Genomic DNA, 16,816 nt, shown 5'->3' with positions numbered 1-16,816 from the left:
GTATGACTTTTTCATGTTTTTCGACATGCTATAGTATGACTATTTTTATGACTTTTTCGACATGCTATAGTATGACTTTTTTTTCGACATGCTATAGTATGACTTTTTCGACATGCTATAGTATGACTATTTTCATGACTTTTTCGACATGCTATAGTATGACGTTTTTCATGACTTTTTTCAACATGCTATAGTATGACTATTTTTATGACTTTTTTCGACATGCTATAGTATGACTATTTTCGACATGCTATAGTATGACTTTTTTCGACATGCTATACTATTCTTAACTTTTTTCGACATTAGTATGACTTTATTCAACATGCTATACTATAACTTTTTCATGACTTTTAGACATGCTATAGTATGACTTTCCTGACTTTTTTTCGACATGCTATAGTATGACGTTTTTCATGACTTTTTTCGACATGCTATAGTATGACTATTTTTATGACTTTTTTCGACATGCTATAGTATGACTTTTTTCGACATGCTATAGTATGACTATTTTTATGACATGCTATATAGTATGACTATTTTTATGACTTTTTTCGACATGCTATAGTATGACTTTTTTCTTTTTTCGACATGCTATAGTATGACTTTTTCATTCGACATGCTATACTATGACTTTTTTATGACTTTTTCGACATGCTATAGTATGACTTTTTTCTTTTTCGACATGCTATAGTATGACTTTTTTCATGACTTTTTTCGACATGCTATAGTATGACTATTTTTATGACTTTTTTGACATGCTATAGTATGACTTTTTTCGACATGCTATAGTATGACTTTTTCCGACATGCTATAGTATGACTTTTTCATGACTTTTCGACATGCTATAGTATGACTTTTTCGACATGCTATAGTATGACGTTTTTCATGACTTTTTCGACATGCTATAGTATGACTATTTTTATGACTTTTTTCGACATGCTATAGTATGACTTTTTTTCGACATGCTATAGTATGACTTTTTTACATGCTATAGTATGACTTTTTTATGACTTTTTTTCGACATGCTATAGTATGACTATTTTTATGACTTTTTTCGACATGCTATAGTATGACTTTTTCGACATGCTATAGTATGACTTTATTCAACATGCTATACTATAACTTTTTTCATGACTTTTTCGACATGCTATAGTATGACTTTCCTGACTTTTTCGACATGCTATAGTATGACTTTTTCATGACTTTTTTCGACATGCTATAGTATGACTATTTTTATGACTTTTTTCGACATGCTATAGTATGACTTTTTTCGACATGCTATAGTATGACTTTTTTCGACATGCTATAGTATGACCATTTTTATGACTTTTTTCGACATGCTATAGTATGACTATTTTTATGACTTTTTCGACATGCTATAGTATGACTTTTTCATGACTTTTTTGACATGCTATAGTATGACTTTTTCGACATGCTATAGACTATGACTTTTTTCGACATGCTATAGTATGACTTTTTATGACTTTTTCGACATGCTATAGTATGACTATTTTTATGACTTTTTCGACATGCTATAGTATGACTTTTTTCGACATGCTATAGTATGACTTTTTTCGACATGCTATAGTATGACTATTTTTCACATGACTTTTTTATGACTTTTTTCGACATGCTATAGTATGACTTTTTTTCGACATGATAGTATGACTTTTTCAACATGCTATAGTATATGACTTTTTTTTATGACTATTTTTTTTTATGACTTTTTTCGACATGCTATAGTATGACTTTTTTTCGACATGCTATAGTATGACTATTTTTATGACTTTTTTCGACATGCTATAGTATGACTTTTTTCATGACTTTTTCGACATGCTATAGTATGACTTTTTTGACTTTTTTCATGCTATAGTATGACTTTATTCAACATGCTATACTATAACTTTTTTCATGACTTTTTCGACATGCTATAGTATGACTTTCCTGACTTTTTTCGACATGCTATAGTATGACGTTTTTCATGACTTTTTTCGACATGCTATAGTATGACTATTTTTATGACTTTTTTCGACATGCTATAGTATGACTTTTTTCGACATGCTATAGTATGACTTTTTTCGACATGCTATAATATGACTTTTTTCGACATGCTATAGTATGACTTTTTCGACATGCTATAGTATGACGTTTTTCATGACTTTTTTCGACATGCTATAGTATGACTATTTTTATGACTTTTTTCGACATGCTATAGTATGACTTTTTTCGACATGCTATAGTATGACTTTTTTCGACATGCTATAGTATGACTATTTTTATGCTTTTTTCGACATGCTATAGTATGACTATTTTTATGACTTTTTTCGACATGCTATAGTATGACTTTTTAGTATGACTTTTTCACATGCTATAGTATGACTTTTTTCGACATGCTATAGTATGACTTTTTCATGACTTTTTTCGACATGCTATAGTATGACTATTTTTATGACTTTTTTCGACATGCTATAGTATGACTTTTTTATGACTTTTTTTTTTCGACATGCTATAGTATGACTTTTTCATGACTTTTCGACATGCTATAGTATGACTTTTTCATGACTTTTTTCGACATGCTATAGTATGACTATTTTTATGACTTTTTTCGACATGCTATAGTATGACTATTTTTATGACTTTTTTCGACATGCTATAGTATGACTTTTTTCGACATGCTATAGTATGACTTTATTCAACATGCTGTACTATAACTTTTTTCATGACTTTTTCGACATGCTATAGTATGACTTTCCTGACTTTTTTCGACATGCTATAGTATGACGTTTTTCATGACTTTTTTCGACATGCTATAGTATGACTTTTTTATGACTTTTTCGACATGCTATAGTATGACTTTTTTCGACATGCTATAGTATGACTTTTTTCGACATGCTATAGTATGACATGCTATAGTTTTTTTATGACTTTTTTCGACATGCTATAGTATGACTTTTTTCGACATGCTATAGTATGACTTTTTTCGACATGCTATAGTATGACTTTATTCAACATGCTATACTATAACTTTTTTCCTGACTTTTTCGACATGCTATAGTATGACTTTTTTCGACATGCTATAGTATGTCTTTTTTCCTGACTTTTTCGACATGATATGGTATGACTTTTTTCGACATGCCATAGTATGGCTTTTTTAATGACTTTTTTCGACATGCTATACTATGACTTTTTCCTGACACATTTCGACTATAGCTATGACTATGAATTTTTTCATGACTTTATTCAACATGCTTTTTCATTTCGTATGACTATTTTTTTCATGACTTTTTCGACATGCCATAGTATGACTTTTTGCCATAGTATGGCTTTTTTTAATGACTTTTTTCGACATGCTATAGTATGACTTCATTCAACATGCTATACTATAACTTTTTTCATGACTTTTTCGACATGCAATAGTATGACTTTTTTCGACATGCTATAGTATGTCTTTTTTCGACATGCTATAGTATGACTATTTTTATGACTTTTTTCGACATGCTATAGTATGACTTTTTTCGACATGCTATACTATGACTATTTTCCTGACACATTTCGACATGCTATACAATGACATTTTTCATGACTTTTTTCAACATGCTATAGGATGACTTCTTTCGACATGCTATAGTATGACTTTATTCAACATGCTATACTATAACTTTTTTTCATGACTTTTTCGACATGCAATAGTATGACTTTTTTCGACATGCTATAGTATGACTTTTTTCGACATGCTATAGTATGACTATTTTTATGACTTTTTTCGACATGCTATAGGATGACTTTTTTCGACATGATATACTATGACTTTTTTCATGACTTTTTTTGACATGCTATAGTATGACTTTTTCATGACTTTTTTCGACATGCTATAGTATGACTTTTTTCATTTCTCCTGATGCAGGTTCAAAAATAAACTACAGGAATGCACAACTGTTTTGTTTCTCATGTATTTCTTGTGTTGCAAATGAGTTACAACTGGATTTCCTTGTACAGCCGTTTGTTGCACAATGACAATAAAGTATCCTTCAATTCTTATATTCTTGAATGGCTGTTTTGTTTTTATATTTGATATTCTATACCATGACTTTTTGCAAAATGATTTATGAATTACAACACAATGACTTTTACGACACAATTTAATAATATGTATTTTATTACATTGTATTTATTTTTTACGATATACTTTACTATTACCTATTCATGACAGTATTTAAAACATACTATACAATCACTCATTTAATTAATTTTTCTTTTAGAAACTATTATGTCACTTTTTAGGATATATCATACCATGACATTTCTGAAATACTGTTCTATGACTTTTTTGACATGGTATACTTTGACTATTTTCCTGACTTCTTTCGACATGTTATACTATGACTTTTTTCATGACTTTTTTCGACATGCTATAGTATGAATTTTTTCATGACTTTTTCGACATGCTATAGTATGACTTTTTATTGATTTTTTTGATGCTATAGTATGACTATTTTTATGACTTTTTTCGACATGCTATAGTATGACTTTTTTCGACATGCTATAGTATGACTTTTTTCGACATGCTATAGTATGACTTTATTCAACATGCTATACTATAACTTTTTTCATGACTTTTTCGACATGCTATAGTATGACTTTTCATGTTTTTTCGACATGCTATAGTATGACTATTTTTATGACTTTTTTCGACATGCTATAGTATGACTATTTTTATGACTTTTTTCGACATGCTATAGTATGACTTTATTCAACATGCTATAGAGTGACTTTTTTCATGACTTATTTCTGCTATAGTATGACTTTTTTCGACATGCTATAGTATGACTTTTTCATGATTTTCTACAAAGTAAGCAGGCTCCAACAACGGCAGCCGCACATGTGACAGCAACCTGGCCAGTGAAGGATAGCGTTCATCCTGCCGGGCTCTAACCCAGCACATGAGTGCTTCAAAAACACACTCCTCGCACTTCACATCGAGGTCGTCCCTCTGAAGGATAGCCTCCAGCGAATCCGCCGGCAGCTCCAAAAAGTCCTGCTGCTCGACCACCTGGGAGAACTGAGTGGTGATGTAGTCTTGGGCCCCGGTCTTCAATGCCGGCAGTGCGTGGCTTTCAGCAAGAGTCAGGATCCCAATGCAGCTCTCTAGGTGCAGAGACTTGCTCAGAAAGCTAGCACATGCATCCACCACACGCAGGAACTACAAGAGACAAGGCCAGCACAGGCAGTGATGTCATGATGAGCACTGAGAAGGCAGTCGGATGTACACATACTGGATTTCTTAATATCGTACTTCATAAGCAGATAAGGTTACATGAAATTTGTCTGAGAAAAACAGAAGATGCCATCGGCCATACAAAGCTTCCTCGCCCTAACCCTTAACAATAACCAACATTACATGTTTTGTATGTTACTCGTTGTTTTACTGTTTTATTTTGTATTCCAATTATTTACTTTATATACTTTACTGGGTTTGTTTAAGCACTTTGTAATTCTAGTTAGTAAAGTGCTATATATCAAATCGTACCCTATATATTAATCTACAATTCTAATCTCAGTCCTAACACTAAACTAACCTGTTAAAGAAGTGAGTACAGACAAAAATGCTTTAACTTCTTTTTAATAATTAAAAAACAACTGCCTCCCCCCTTGTGTGGCACAGCTGTGTGGTTAATTTAAGCCTGTATGGAAAACTGATCCTAAGTGTAAACAACTGGGCAACTTTCACTTCCCTCTTTCAATCACAAGATACTCAGTACGTTGTTTGTTCCGCTGAACAGGGGAAAAGTTTCTCAAGTGAGAAGATCAGAAACAATTTGAAGTTTTTAATGCAGTTCTAAACTCCAGCAGGGTCACAGTGCTGACCTGTCTTTCTGAATGTATATAAAAATGCTTCTTGTACCATAGTGTCTCTTGCCATGTCTTTGATAAACCATGTGCCCCAAATGATTTAATGAGAATTAATTAAAATTATTAAAAAAAAAATTAAAAGGTAAGCTGTTGCAGTCGTATAGAACATCATGACTCTAATTCCGGTAGTTTATGTTTTAACTGCTACTGAAGAACCACATTTTCATGGATGTGTTCACACTGTAGACTGGGAAGGAGTATCTCATCTGATAAAACACTTTCACACCCAATTGGGTCAAGTAAAAAAAATGTGACAAGCTAAAAAAGAAAAACGTTTTTACATTTTGAGGATTTGTTTATGATCTTATAAAATGTTTTGGTTTTGATAAGGTTTTTGAATTCAACGACTCAACGTAAAAGGCATGTTGACATGAAGTCAAAAATATGCTTCTTTGACTTAACAGTTCCCTTTTTGTGGAACTCTTTGCTTTTACTGGCAATCACTTTGTCAAGCTAAATAATGTGATTGCTGCAGATAGGAATTAAGATAAGATAAGACAAGATAAGATAAAAGCTCAAGATTTAGATTGAACTCTCTGAATCAGAAGAAGAATCCAGTATCTTCTTTAATTTTTATTGTAAGTGATTGTCATTTTACCTGAAATTGACTGGCAGCCTCTAGTATTCTCTGTACATTTGAGTTTGTAACGAGGGCACGGCTGGTGTAGGTATACTCAAGGAGAGAGTGCATCGTCCCACTGTCCAACCCTTTTATTTCCACATGCTCCTCATGACTCTCCTTCAGACCACTGCAAAACATGGCCCTACACAGAAAATAAACAATATAATATCAAAAGAAATATATATAAATCAGGAAAACCGGCAGTGCAATTTAGGATTCATTTTACCTGAAGTACTGACTGGCAGCAGCGAGTATGGCTCTATGACAAGGGAAGTCATGTCCCTGAACACGCAGGACCACATCGGTCAGTTCTCTGTTCACTCGTAGGGTTTCCATCCCTCTCTGCAGCTCCACGGGTAGACCACCATCTTCCCAACGTAAGTCACTTGAGCCTGTCAGGCTGTTTCTCTCCTCGTCTTGGCTGGAGTCCTCTGCAAGAAGCAGCAATGGACAGTCTGTAGTCCTCTCCAGTGAGTCACTCATCTTTTACATCAGAAAAACTCGCAAGAACAGCACGCAGCTACTGTAGTTGCACCTGCACTAGTAAAAAGACCCCTGTGGTTTACGCTTGCAACAGTTGTGTCGCTTTGAAATGTGGATTTGTTTTTCGCCTGCACTCTTCATACTTCCTATTCCTGTTCTGTGAGGAGCATACGTATGTAGCAATGCTTGTTTCTAGCCACTTCCTCTTCTGGTGCTGAGTAAGTTTCCCCCTAAGTTACTCAATTTTCCACTTTTTCTGTGAAAGAAAAAAAACCAGTTCTCCTCCAACAGATGACACAAAATATATTTCTTCAAATAACACTCGGCATCTTATCTGCATGGGTTAAAGAGTTCATTTGAGTATAACATCTTGAATACATATCTGTATTTGTGTGTCTGTGCATTTGCTGTGAACATAAAACATATTTTTGTTTGATTGTCTTAATGACTGAGGTGCAACTGAGGAAGGCCCTTCATCCATGATACATTGGTTCTCAACCTTTCTGGCTTGTGACCCTTTAAAGTGGATTCTACTCGTTAACCCCTTGCAGAGTTGCATATGTCGATAGATTTTGAGCAATAGTTAGGTTCTCAGATCGTACTTTTTTAAGGCCTGAAGACTTAAAACTATCAAGCAATGATATGAGAAAAATAGGGAATAAAAATTGTGTAGATGTTGTAGATGTTTTAGATGTTTTTTCTTAGTTGCTATCTAAAACAACATTTATCAATAACTATTTCCATGATTGAAAGTAGTAGTTTAAGTAGTAGCAACATAATAACCCCTATATTGCATTTAATTACTTATACCACCATATAGTATTATTATGTTGTCATCGTATTTTCATTATATTATATGCTATATTATAGTATTATTTTCTATTTCCATGATTATTACATATTATTATACCGGGCCACCTGTCCAGCGCTTTGTTTGAAATAAAAATAAATGGTCTGAATTATTAAACCCAGCCATTACATGCAGACAGCACAACAGAGTAAATACAGTTTTTTGGAAAGTCAGTCGCAGTCAATGATTGTCGTGAAAATTCAGAATATATTATACAAAGGCCTGAGTGACATTATATGTATATGTGCTGTATTTCTTGATTCCTGCTGCACAAATATTTGCATAATTATCTTACAAAAAATAGGTCGGTATATAATGCAAAATGTGTTTAGGCCTAAAGATTTATTTATTTTTTACTTATTTCACATTTTATTTTATTTTTTATTTCATTCAAATAGTTCTCCATCTGTATTTCCCTTGAAGTCTCTCTGTGCTGGAAAAAAAAAATGTGATGTATTTTCCATGTGTTTACTCAAATCAAAGCAGTAACCAAGGCTAGAGGCTGAAATGTGAAATGTGAACAGAGACACAGCTGCAGCAGAAATGTATGCTTTCATCTTCTCCACTAAGTGGCACTATTGCCTCATTGGTCTACAATACCATTCAAACAAAATCGAAAAGATTTGTCCAATCTTATTTCCTCTTTAAATGTTGGCCGAAATCATGGGAAGAAATAGGTAAAGCTTGGACCCAAAGCTGTTTCCTGGCAACGGAATTCAATCGCAAACCAATTATGTCCCCTGCTCATGGATGTATGATCGGATCCGATTAGTATTATTATTATTATTATATTTGTGCTTTTGATAATCATGTAGCCTGAATGAATAAATGAATGAGAAGGCTAATCGAACCGGAAGTTACATATTCTTTGACTGTGGCATAAAGTTTAACAAGAGGCAACAACTTTAAAACGAGTAGCGTCGTTTTAAAGTCGACGATACCGACAGAATGCATCACCTGTCTGCAGCTCAGAGCATCGCCATTATTTATTTATCTTCACTTCCCATTATCTCAGGTATGGTTGACGTGAAATCAGCGCTCGTGGTCTTGTTTTCTGGGGTTTGTTAAAGCTGTAAATGTCCAAAGGGAAGTCTACACAAATACCGATGGAGTCAACGTTATCTTGAGGTTTTTGTTCCATAATTCCACCTGCACATGTACATGTTGAGGCTTATTGGTGACAACGACAATATATTTGCCAAAACAATGCTGCAACAGTGCGTGTCTGCAGGACATATTTCAGACTTCCTCTTGTTCATGTACAGGAAGCTTTAACCACATAAATGTCTGTGTTAGAGCACAGACTGATTCTAGCACAGTGACATGTACCCAGGGCTGTGGTGTAGCACACTGTGTGACTTCTGAGGCAGGTTCAGGATGAAGTGTTCCCTGCAAACTTGTTTGAGGGCCAATTTACTCTTTTGTCTGGGACTACTGCACTGCGGTAAGTAGCCTACATTGAATTGCTGCAGTTGGATTGTAGGACTTATTTTGTTAGAACAGGAAAGAAGTTTTACAGTAAGGAGGTATAGTGGAGTCAAGAAACTTGATGAGATACTTCTAATAAATAACAAGAAATAGTGATGACCACAAATACATGTGTATTTTTAAGACAAATGTATCCGTTAAATCTAAAATAATCTCAGTTTTTTTTTTATAATTTCATCAAATTGCAAAATTTGCAAACATTTCTTTGAATGAACTCAATTATTCCTAATTGATGCTTCATTTAAGAAAACAATTTAACTGATGTAAGCCAACAATTCACTGAAAAATTATTTTCATGAAGATGGAGAAGCAGCAATGACTCCTTTTTCTTCTTTCTTCTGAAGGAAAAAAATATCTTGTAGGAGACCTTTTTCACAGGTACTCGTTGGATACTTGTTATGAATAAATACACACACATATATATATATATATATATATATATATATATATATATATATATAGGAAGAAATATACATATTTCTTCCAATAAGCAAAGCATCTTGAAAACTACAGAGCTTTGTTTCACATATATATAATATTTTGAAAAAGATCTCAGCACACCTAGGTGCGTCCAAGGCAGGTGCAATCTTGAAAATAATGGTCTGTCTGACATAATCAAATAAATATTTCAGCAGCAAGTGTATTGCAGTTCTTCTCGTTGCTTTTCATGTCCATGCAAAACTTAAACAAAGGTTTGTTGACAGTTGATTGTAGCACTCTTATAAAAAAAATGGCTGAATCTTTAAGGCTCAGTATTCGACTAACTTCACCATCTGTTTTGACTTTACTTCACACAGGAGAAGCCATAGTGCACACCGAAGTACAGGCTGGACCTCTGTATCGCACGGTGGGCTCTCCGCTCTCCATCTCCTGCAACGTGAGTGGTTTTGCCAGTGACAGCACTAAAAAAGACATTGAATTCTGTGTTAAGAAACCTGCAAATCCAACCTTTAAGATCAACATCATCAGCACAAATGATGAAGACTTTGCCTACGCCATGTATACACAACGTGTGAGGAGCAAAGAAATCACTCTGACACATGTGACTCCAAACTCAGTCTTGTTTGAGATACAAAGCCTAAAGAAGGGTGATGAAGGAGAATATGACTGCTCTGTAATCAACAGAGAAACATTTTATGCTGGAACCTACAGCGCTACGACAACAGTGAAAGGTAAGCAGTCACTGTTCTACTTTTTGAATTTTAAGACTTTTCAATGTAACTGCATCGCTTCTTAAGAAGGCAAAAATGTATGACTTAATGTCTTTGTCTCTGTTTTGAATATGGTGCCGTAGTGATTGACAACTCCCTCAGTGTTTCTTCACCTGCCTCCACCTCACTGAGCTATAATGAGGGTGATGCTCTCACTTTAACATGCCAAGTCTCCAGCAACACCGTCCAGCACACCCATCTGTCTCTTGCGTGGTATCTCCATAAAGACGCTGAGGACAACGCACGCCCCATCATGTCTCTGGATAGAGATTTCACACTTAGCCCAGGCCCGGGGTTTGAAGGGCGTCACCAAGCTGGACTGATAAGGTTAGATAAAATAGGAGAGGCCACGTACAAGCTAAACATGGCTCAGCTGGAGCTTTCAGACCGAGGCGGGATCTACTGCCAGGCTCAGGAGTGGATCCAGGATCCTGACCGCTCTTGGTACACTATCGCACAAAAGGATGCAAAGGGAACTACCCTGAATGTTAAAGCCAGAGGTTAGAAACATCTATTGTCTAACTGATTGTATCTATTAAATAGCACATCTTAATATGAGTCACACATTCAACTTTGTTCTTCCTCTATGCAGCGGCTTCTTGACAGGATGTGCGTGTCTCTGTGTTTGTCTGACTGTGCTTTTTTTGTTGTTGCGGTGAGTAGAAGTGGTGCCAGACACGTCGTCTCTGGTGGTGAGAATTTCGGCACAGTCGGCAACTCTGCAGGAGAGGCAGGAGCTGTCGCTGTCTTGCAACATAGACTCGCAGAACCTGAAGGAAAGGTTCTTCTCTCTAGCCTGGTTCAGGGCAAATGTTGAGTTGGTCCGCATCGGCCCTACAGGCATTCTGTCTGTGGGGCCCGAATACAGTGGGCGATCGGAAGATGGAGAGCTCTGGGCAGCCCGGACTGGGGATAGAGACTACCGTCTGATATTGCAGCCTGTCAGAACCGAGGACCAAGGAGAGTATATCTGTAGAGCATGGCTTCAGGACAGAGGCCAGGACGGAGTCTTTACACAGCGAGCAGCCCAGGACTCCAGCTCCCAGCTGGTCAGCATCTCAGCCACAGGTCAGTCAGCCAATGTGCCCCTACTGACTGAGTCACACCAGCACACAGACATTTACTCAGGCTTTACTTTTCTTCCTGCATGATTCAGCCTTGGTTTTTTTCATTTTATCTTTTGAAATGTAGGCTATTATTGATAAGATAATATTATTTATAACAAAGTAACTATGTTTTCCATCTGTATGCTGCCATGTCTCATCACAGAAAGTGGGCTCTCGGTTGAAATGAATAACACTTCGGCTGTTAACGAAGGTGACCGGCTGGAGCTCACCTGTAAAGTGCAGGGGGTCACAGGTCAGCTCTCCGTCACCTGGCAACGCAAATCATCATCAACATCAGCAGCCACGTTCACCAGTGTCATCAGTCTAAGTCAGGAGGGTGTTATGGAGAAAGCGGGGGAGTTCATAAGTCGCAAAGTAAAGGCAACGCGCCCTGCGACTGACACCTTCACTCTAGAGCTCGATGAAGTCAAGCCTTCTGATTCAGGTGTCTACCAGTGTGCTGTGTCTGAATGGAAAACCAACAGCAAGACCAACAGCCAGTCACAGAGTGCCACTGTGACAGTGGCTGCTTCAGGTAAGATATGTTTCCGTCTGTCTGTGACGTACAAATGATTCAAGACAAATGAATGATGAAACATGCATATTGGGACAACTGGTTTCTTAATCTTAACCACCAGTCTGGTCTTTCTTGCAATTGCTTCACAATTTCCATTTGCATGCAAGCAATATCAAAAAACAATTGGAAGACTTTTGAACATCATGAGAAAAAATATTCTGGATTGCTATCAGCATGAACTTTGCACTTTTAGCCCGATTAAGAGAAAGTTGTGTGTAATAGATATTGCAGGGTTCACTTGTCAACATGTATTTGTTGAAATGTCACTAAAGCATATACTCTAGACCTCCTCACTGCATATTTTTGCACATAATAACAAAAAAATGATTTTCATTAAAAGGGTTAGAACCGCTTTAGGTTCTACTTTTTATGTTGCTGACATATAAATACTGGCATGGAAATATTCTAATTATATTTTGATGATTATGGGCTATCAACCTTTTCTTGTTTTAATGAAGGAAATTATTTAAAGAAATTATGTGCACGTGTGATAAAAACTAAGAGAAGAGACAGACAGTACTTTGGAAATGTAGTTTACTCACATCTCCTTTCCACTTTGAACACTCATGATCACCAGCTTCTGCTTTCTCACTGACCACCACTGGCTATTTTAAATTTGTCTCACAGATACGTTTGTGAAAGTCTCTCTGATAAGTCGCAACAACAGAATGACTGTAGGAGAAAGTGTGGAGTTGATGTGCCGGGTCAAAGGGCCACGCGTACCGATAACACTGACCTGGAGCCTGCAGCGTGATGCCTCTACCCTGGATAACATTCTGACATTGTACTCCAATGGTGCCATCAGCTGGTCTGGAGACCAGCAACGCTACCAGCTGAAAGTAGACAACAAACAGAATGAAGTCGTTCACTATCTGCTCATCAATGGTGCGAGTCATCGGGAGGCAGGAAGCTACCAGTGTAGCGTGTCAGTCTTCCTGGAGAACGTACACAAGAAGCTGCCTCCATCCAACCAGCTGGCTGTTTTGGTGCAGAACCCAGGTACCGTTGGCATTTTTTAAGGCTTCACTCCATCTTTGGAGCAATTTTGGATGAATGCTGCACTATGCATTCTATTTCTCATTACTTTCTCATATTTTTCTCCCTCTCCTAGAGAGCAAGCTCGTACTGACCACCACCCCTGCCTTGACAATAAATGTCAACACTGACATAGAAATAAAATGCTTGGTTATCTCAGAACCCTCTGCGTCATCTCGCTATGCTGTCACCTGGCTGCTCCAGCAACAGGCAGAGAATAAGACCATTGTGAGCTCAGACCAGGACGCCCTAGTGACGTTCGGACCCCAGGTACAGCAGAGACACAGACAGCGAATCAGCATGAAGCGCATTAAGGGCCCTAGCTTTGAGTTTAGTATTCGGCAAGCTCTGATCTCAGACAGTGGCTCATACATATGCGAGGTGGTGGAGTGGCTACAAGATCCTCATGGTGACTGGTATCAGCTCTCACCGGTGTCCAAAACTACACAGCTAACAGTCATCGAACCTGGTAAGTTTGTGTTAAACAACTCACTGAATACGTGACATAAGTCATTAGCAACATTTTGTCCATACCATTTTAAAGGCCCCCTGAAAACTTTTCGAAACAAGTTTCCTACTATATATGATGAGGCCTTGCATGAACACACAATGCTCTGCCAAAGTTCAAACAGTTTTGCTTATTTCAAGTGAGAGATTTCCATAATTATCAATTTCTCCTTTTCTATCTCACTGATTTTTATTGGCTGGGGCTCGGTTGGAAAATGTGATTTATTTGTACACACCAATTGAGAAACATTTGAATGTGTCTTGAGTGTGTTTTCAGCACTGTCAATCAAATGTGTTTAGTGCTTAAAGCCTTTTGGAATTACTCTTGGATCAAAAACGTTGGTTTGCTGAATATGGGCCTTGACAATTTACTTTGATTTTAGCTTGCTTCATCATGAATATATAGAAATGCTTTTTTAAGTTTTCAGGGGCTTTAACCAAAAATAATTTGACAAAGTACTAAATTCTTGATTGACTAAGTGTTCATTTCTCTGCCCACTCTCATTCTCCAGCCAACGACCTTAGTTTAGACCAGAATGAGCATCCATCACCAGCCAGAGAGGGAGACGAGGTGGAGCTAAAGTGTAACATCCTGTCAGGTGCATCCAGCCCTTCTTTATTCTACAAAGTTGCTTGGCTCTATACTGGACATGATTCTTCCATCACAAATGTCCTGGTGGAACTTGATCACACGGGCCTGCTGAGTTACCCAGAGAACCAGGAGCTCAGAGACTTGCAGGGGCGGCTTCGTCTCTCCAGGCCGACCCAGAGCAGCTTCCCTCTGGCCATTCAGAGGGCCCATGAGGGTGATAGTGGGACCTACCGGTGCGAGGTGGAGCAATACCAGCTGAATGAAGGTCGCTGGCAGCAAAAGGCCTCAGACAGCACAGGCCCCATTACGCTGACTGTAGATGTTACAGGTATGATCAAGTATTTTAGAGCACTCTGTAGGAAGCTTTCTAAAATGTTGCTGTGTGTTTGCATGGGTGTTTGTGTGGTTTGTGCTACTTAACCCCACATGTGATGCTCTATTTCTCAGCAAAATTACCACTTCGCCAAGGGTGCTGTCATATGTTTTGCTCTAGTGGTGTTGCTGGGTTTTTTTCTCTACTTTGTTATGTACATATGCCCTACTTGGTCTTCTCTTTATGGATTAGTTTTGTTGTGTTTATGTTTCTGCCCTTTGCAAAGCTTCCTAATCTCCCCTTTGTCTTCTCTCCCTGCTGAATTCGTCCCTGTCTGTTTGTATACTTGTGAAATTTTAATTTTAAGTCCCATTGATTTGTTTGCTTAGTGAAGATGAAGTTGAATAAAATTTGTCTCATTATCTGTGTGCTTTTTTTACAGAAAAAAACCTGTCCGTTTTAAAGGAAGAAAAGACATTGAACATAAGCACATTCAAGGACTTCTCTATCCCCTGTCATATTACCAACCAATCCAGCAGTGAATCAGAGTTCCAGGTCACATGGTTTTGGCAGAGAGAGAAAAAAACTGAACAACACCCCATATTCACAGCTTACCGCAACTCCACCCTACATGACAGGTTTGGGAAGGTCGTTCAGCTAACATTTGGTCACCCTTTGCCCAACCAATTTAGCCTTACAGTGTTGCGGCCAAGTCCTGAAGATAGTGGCCTGTATTCCTGTGAGGTAGAAGAGTGGCTCCCGTCTCTTTCTCATGGGTGGAGGAAGCTGCAGTGGAAAACTCAGGATATGTGACTGTTTATGTCTACGCAGAAGGTAAGCATATCCTAATGTGATTAACAGCACCTCACAGCAAAAAGCACTGCTTGAAAATCATGTTAAATGTAAATATGTGGACACCAGTGAAGCGTTTCTTTGTCTTCTTCTTTGCAGGAGGTGTAAAAGCCGTCTCAGAATGCAAGTTGGATATCTGGATGGGGATTTTTGTAGCTATCAGCATCTGCTTGCTGTTGGTCATAGTCCTACTGGTGCTGAAGATATGCAGGAGCAAAGCCTCAGGGAAAAATAAGACGGGTCAAGATCTGTGGGCAGCGGAGGTCCCACTGAAAACCAAACCCAGTGTTGATGATTGAACGTTATAGACCAGAAGAGGAGATGAGCGGAGAGGAGAGGGGAAAATGACCTTCTATTTTTTATGTGCAATTCAATATATATTTCAAAAAGTTGAACTGTACATATATTTTTATATTTTCTTATTAAAACAATTCTCATTTAATTCTCATTCATTCTCAATAAATCTGTTGATAATAAAGTAGTCTACATTTTTTACTGACTGTGCAGCTTGGAATCATTTTGACATTATGAATTAATGCAATTCATTAAACCTTTAAAATTAAACAGGAAATTTTAATTTCACAGCTAAAATGTATCACCAGCATAAACAGCAGCTTCTTACTGCCTGCAATGGACAGTTGAGCTTGGCAGGAGATTAACTTTGTGGCTTTACACCTACAAAGGAACATGTTCTAACTGACTAATTCCTTCCTTATGAAGCAACATACCAGGCAGCTTGATACTTTGTCTCTGATGGGGAGGAGTCAAAGCATAGCATGTCTAATGGAGTTGCTAAGCACAATGTGTGGTAAGATTTGAAACTTTTTACAGAAATCTTAAATCAACCAGGAAGTGTTCTGTGGTTCTTCAAAGGCACAGGATGACTGTGTGGTCTGCATATCTGCAGAGATGTGAGTGTTACAAGCATTTGGTCAGATTGCTGTCACAGTTTATACAATGGAGGTAGTAATCTGCCATTGCAAACATTTAATTTCAGTGTGATTCTTGATGTTTCACTAATAGATGAAACGCGGAAGTAGTATGCATATGAATGTGCTTCAAGGAGACTGCACTTAATAAATAGCTGTACAAAATATAGCGGTTAAACATTTTTCATAGTTTTGGCTGTACCCAATCAAATTGAAATTAAAAATTAACTATGAGATTAAATGTGCGTTAAACATTTATGTGTAAAAAAATCTAAAGTAAAGATTAAAGTCAGCACTTAAACTGAAAAAAAGTCTCACTGTCTAACACAGGCTGGACCGTA

At 37.2% G+C, this 16,816-nt stretch overlaps 2 protein-coding genes across 2 annotated transcripts in view; one reads left to right on the top strand and one right to left on the bottom strand.

Annotated features, from left to right (window-relative positions):
• LOC129104737 (kelch-like protein 6) overlaps positions 1–7,156 on the bottom strand; it is a 10,389-nt gene extending 3,233 nt beyond the window's left edge. Inside the window, 4 exon segments of the mRNA XM_054615557.1 lie at positions 4,005–4,026; positions 4,829–5,200; positions 6,509–6,674; positions 6,759–7,156. Of these exon segments, the coding sequence (XP_054471532.1) occupies positions 4,005–4,026; positions 4,829–5,200; positions 6,509–6,674; positions 6,759–7,015 (817 nt within the window). The 5' untranslated portion in view covers positions 7,016–7,156.
• A 2,063-nt stretch (positions 7,157–9,219) lies between these two features.
• Positions 9,220–16,024, top strand: LOC129104758 (immunoglobulin superfamily member 3-like). Its single transcript, XM_054615586.1, is given in 11 exon segments — positions 9,220–9,309; positions 10,151–10,525; positions 10,648–11,064; positions 11,228–11,632; positions 11,834–12,205; positions 12,875–13,246; positions 13,359–13,751; positions 14,302–14,709; positions 15,137–15,478; positions 15,481–15,528; positions 15,646–16,024. Coding segments are annotated over 11 exon segments (3,399 nt in total). The 5' UTR covers positions 9,220–9,242; the 3' UTR covers positions 15,846–16,024.
• The last annotated feature ends 792 nt before the right edge of the window (positions 16,025–16,816 follow it).

The sequence above is a fragment of the Anoplopoma fimbria genome, chromosome 16 (assembly GCF_027596085.1).
Source record: "Anoplopoma fimbria isolate UVic2021 breed Golden Eagle Sablefish chromosome 16, Afim_UVic_2022, whole genome shotgun sequence".
Classification (NCBI taxonomy): domain Eukaryota; kingdom Metazoa; phylum Chordata; class Actinopteri; order Perciformes; family Anoplopomatidae; genus Anoplopoma; species Anoplopoma fimbria.
The sequence above is the reverse complement of the archived record's forward strand: the minus strand, read 5'-3'. Positions and strand labels throughout refer to the sequence as shown.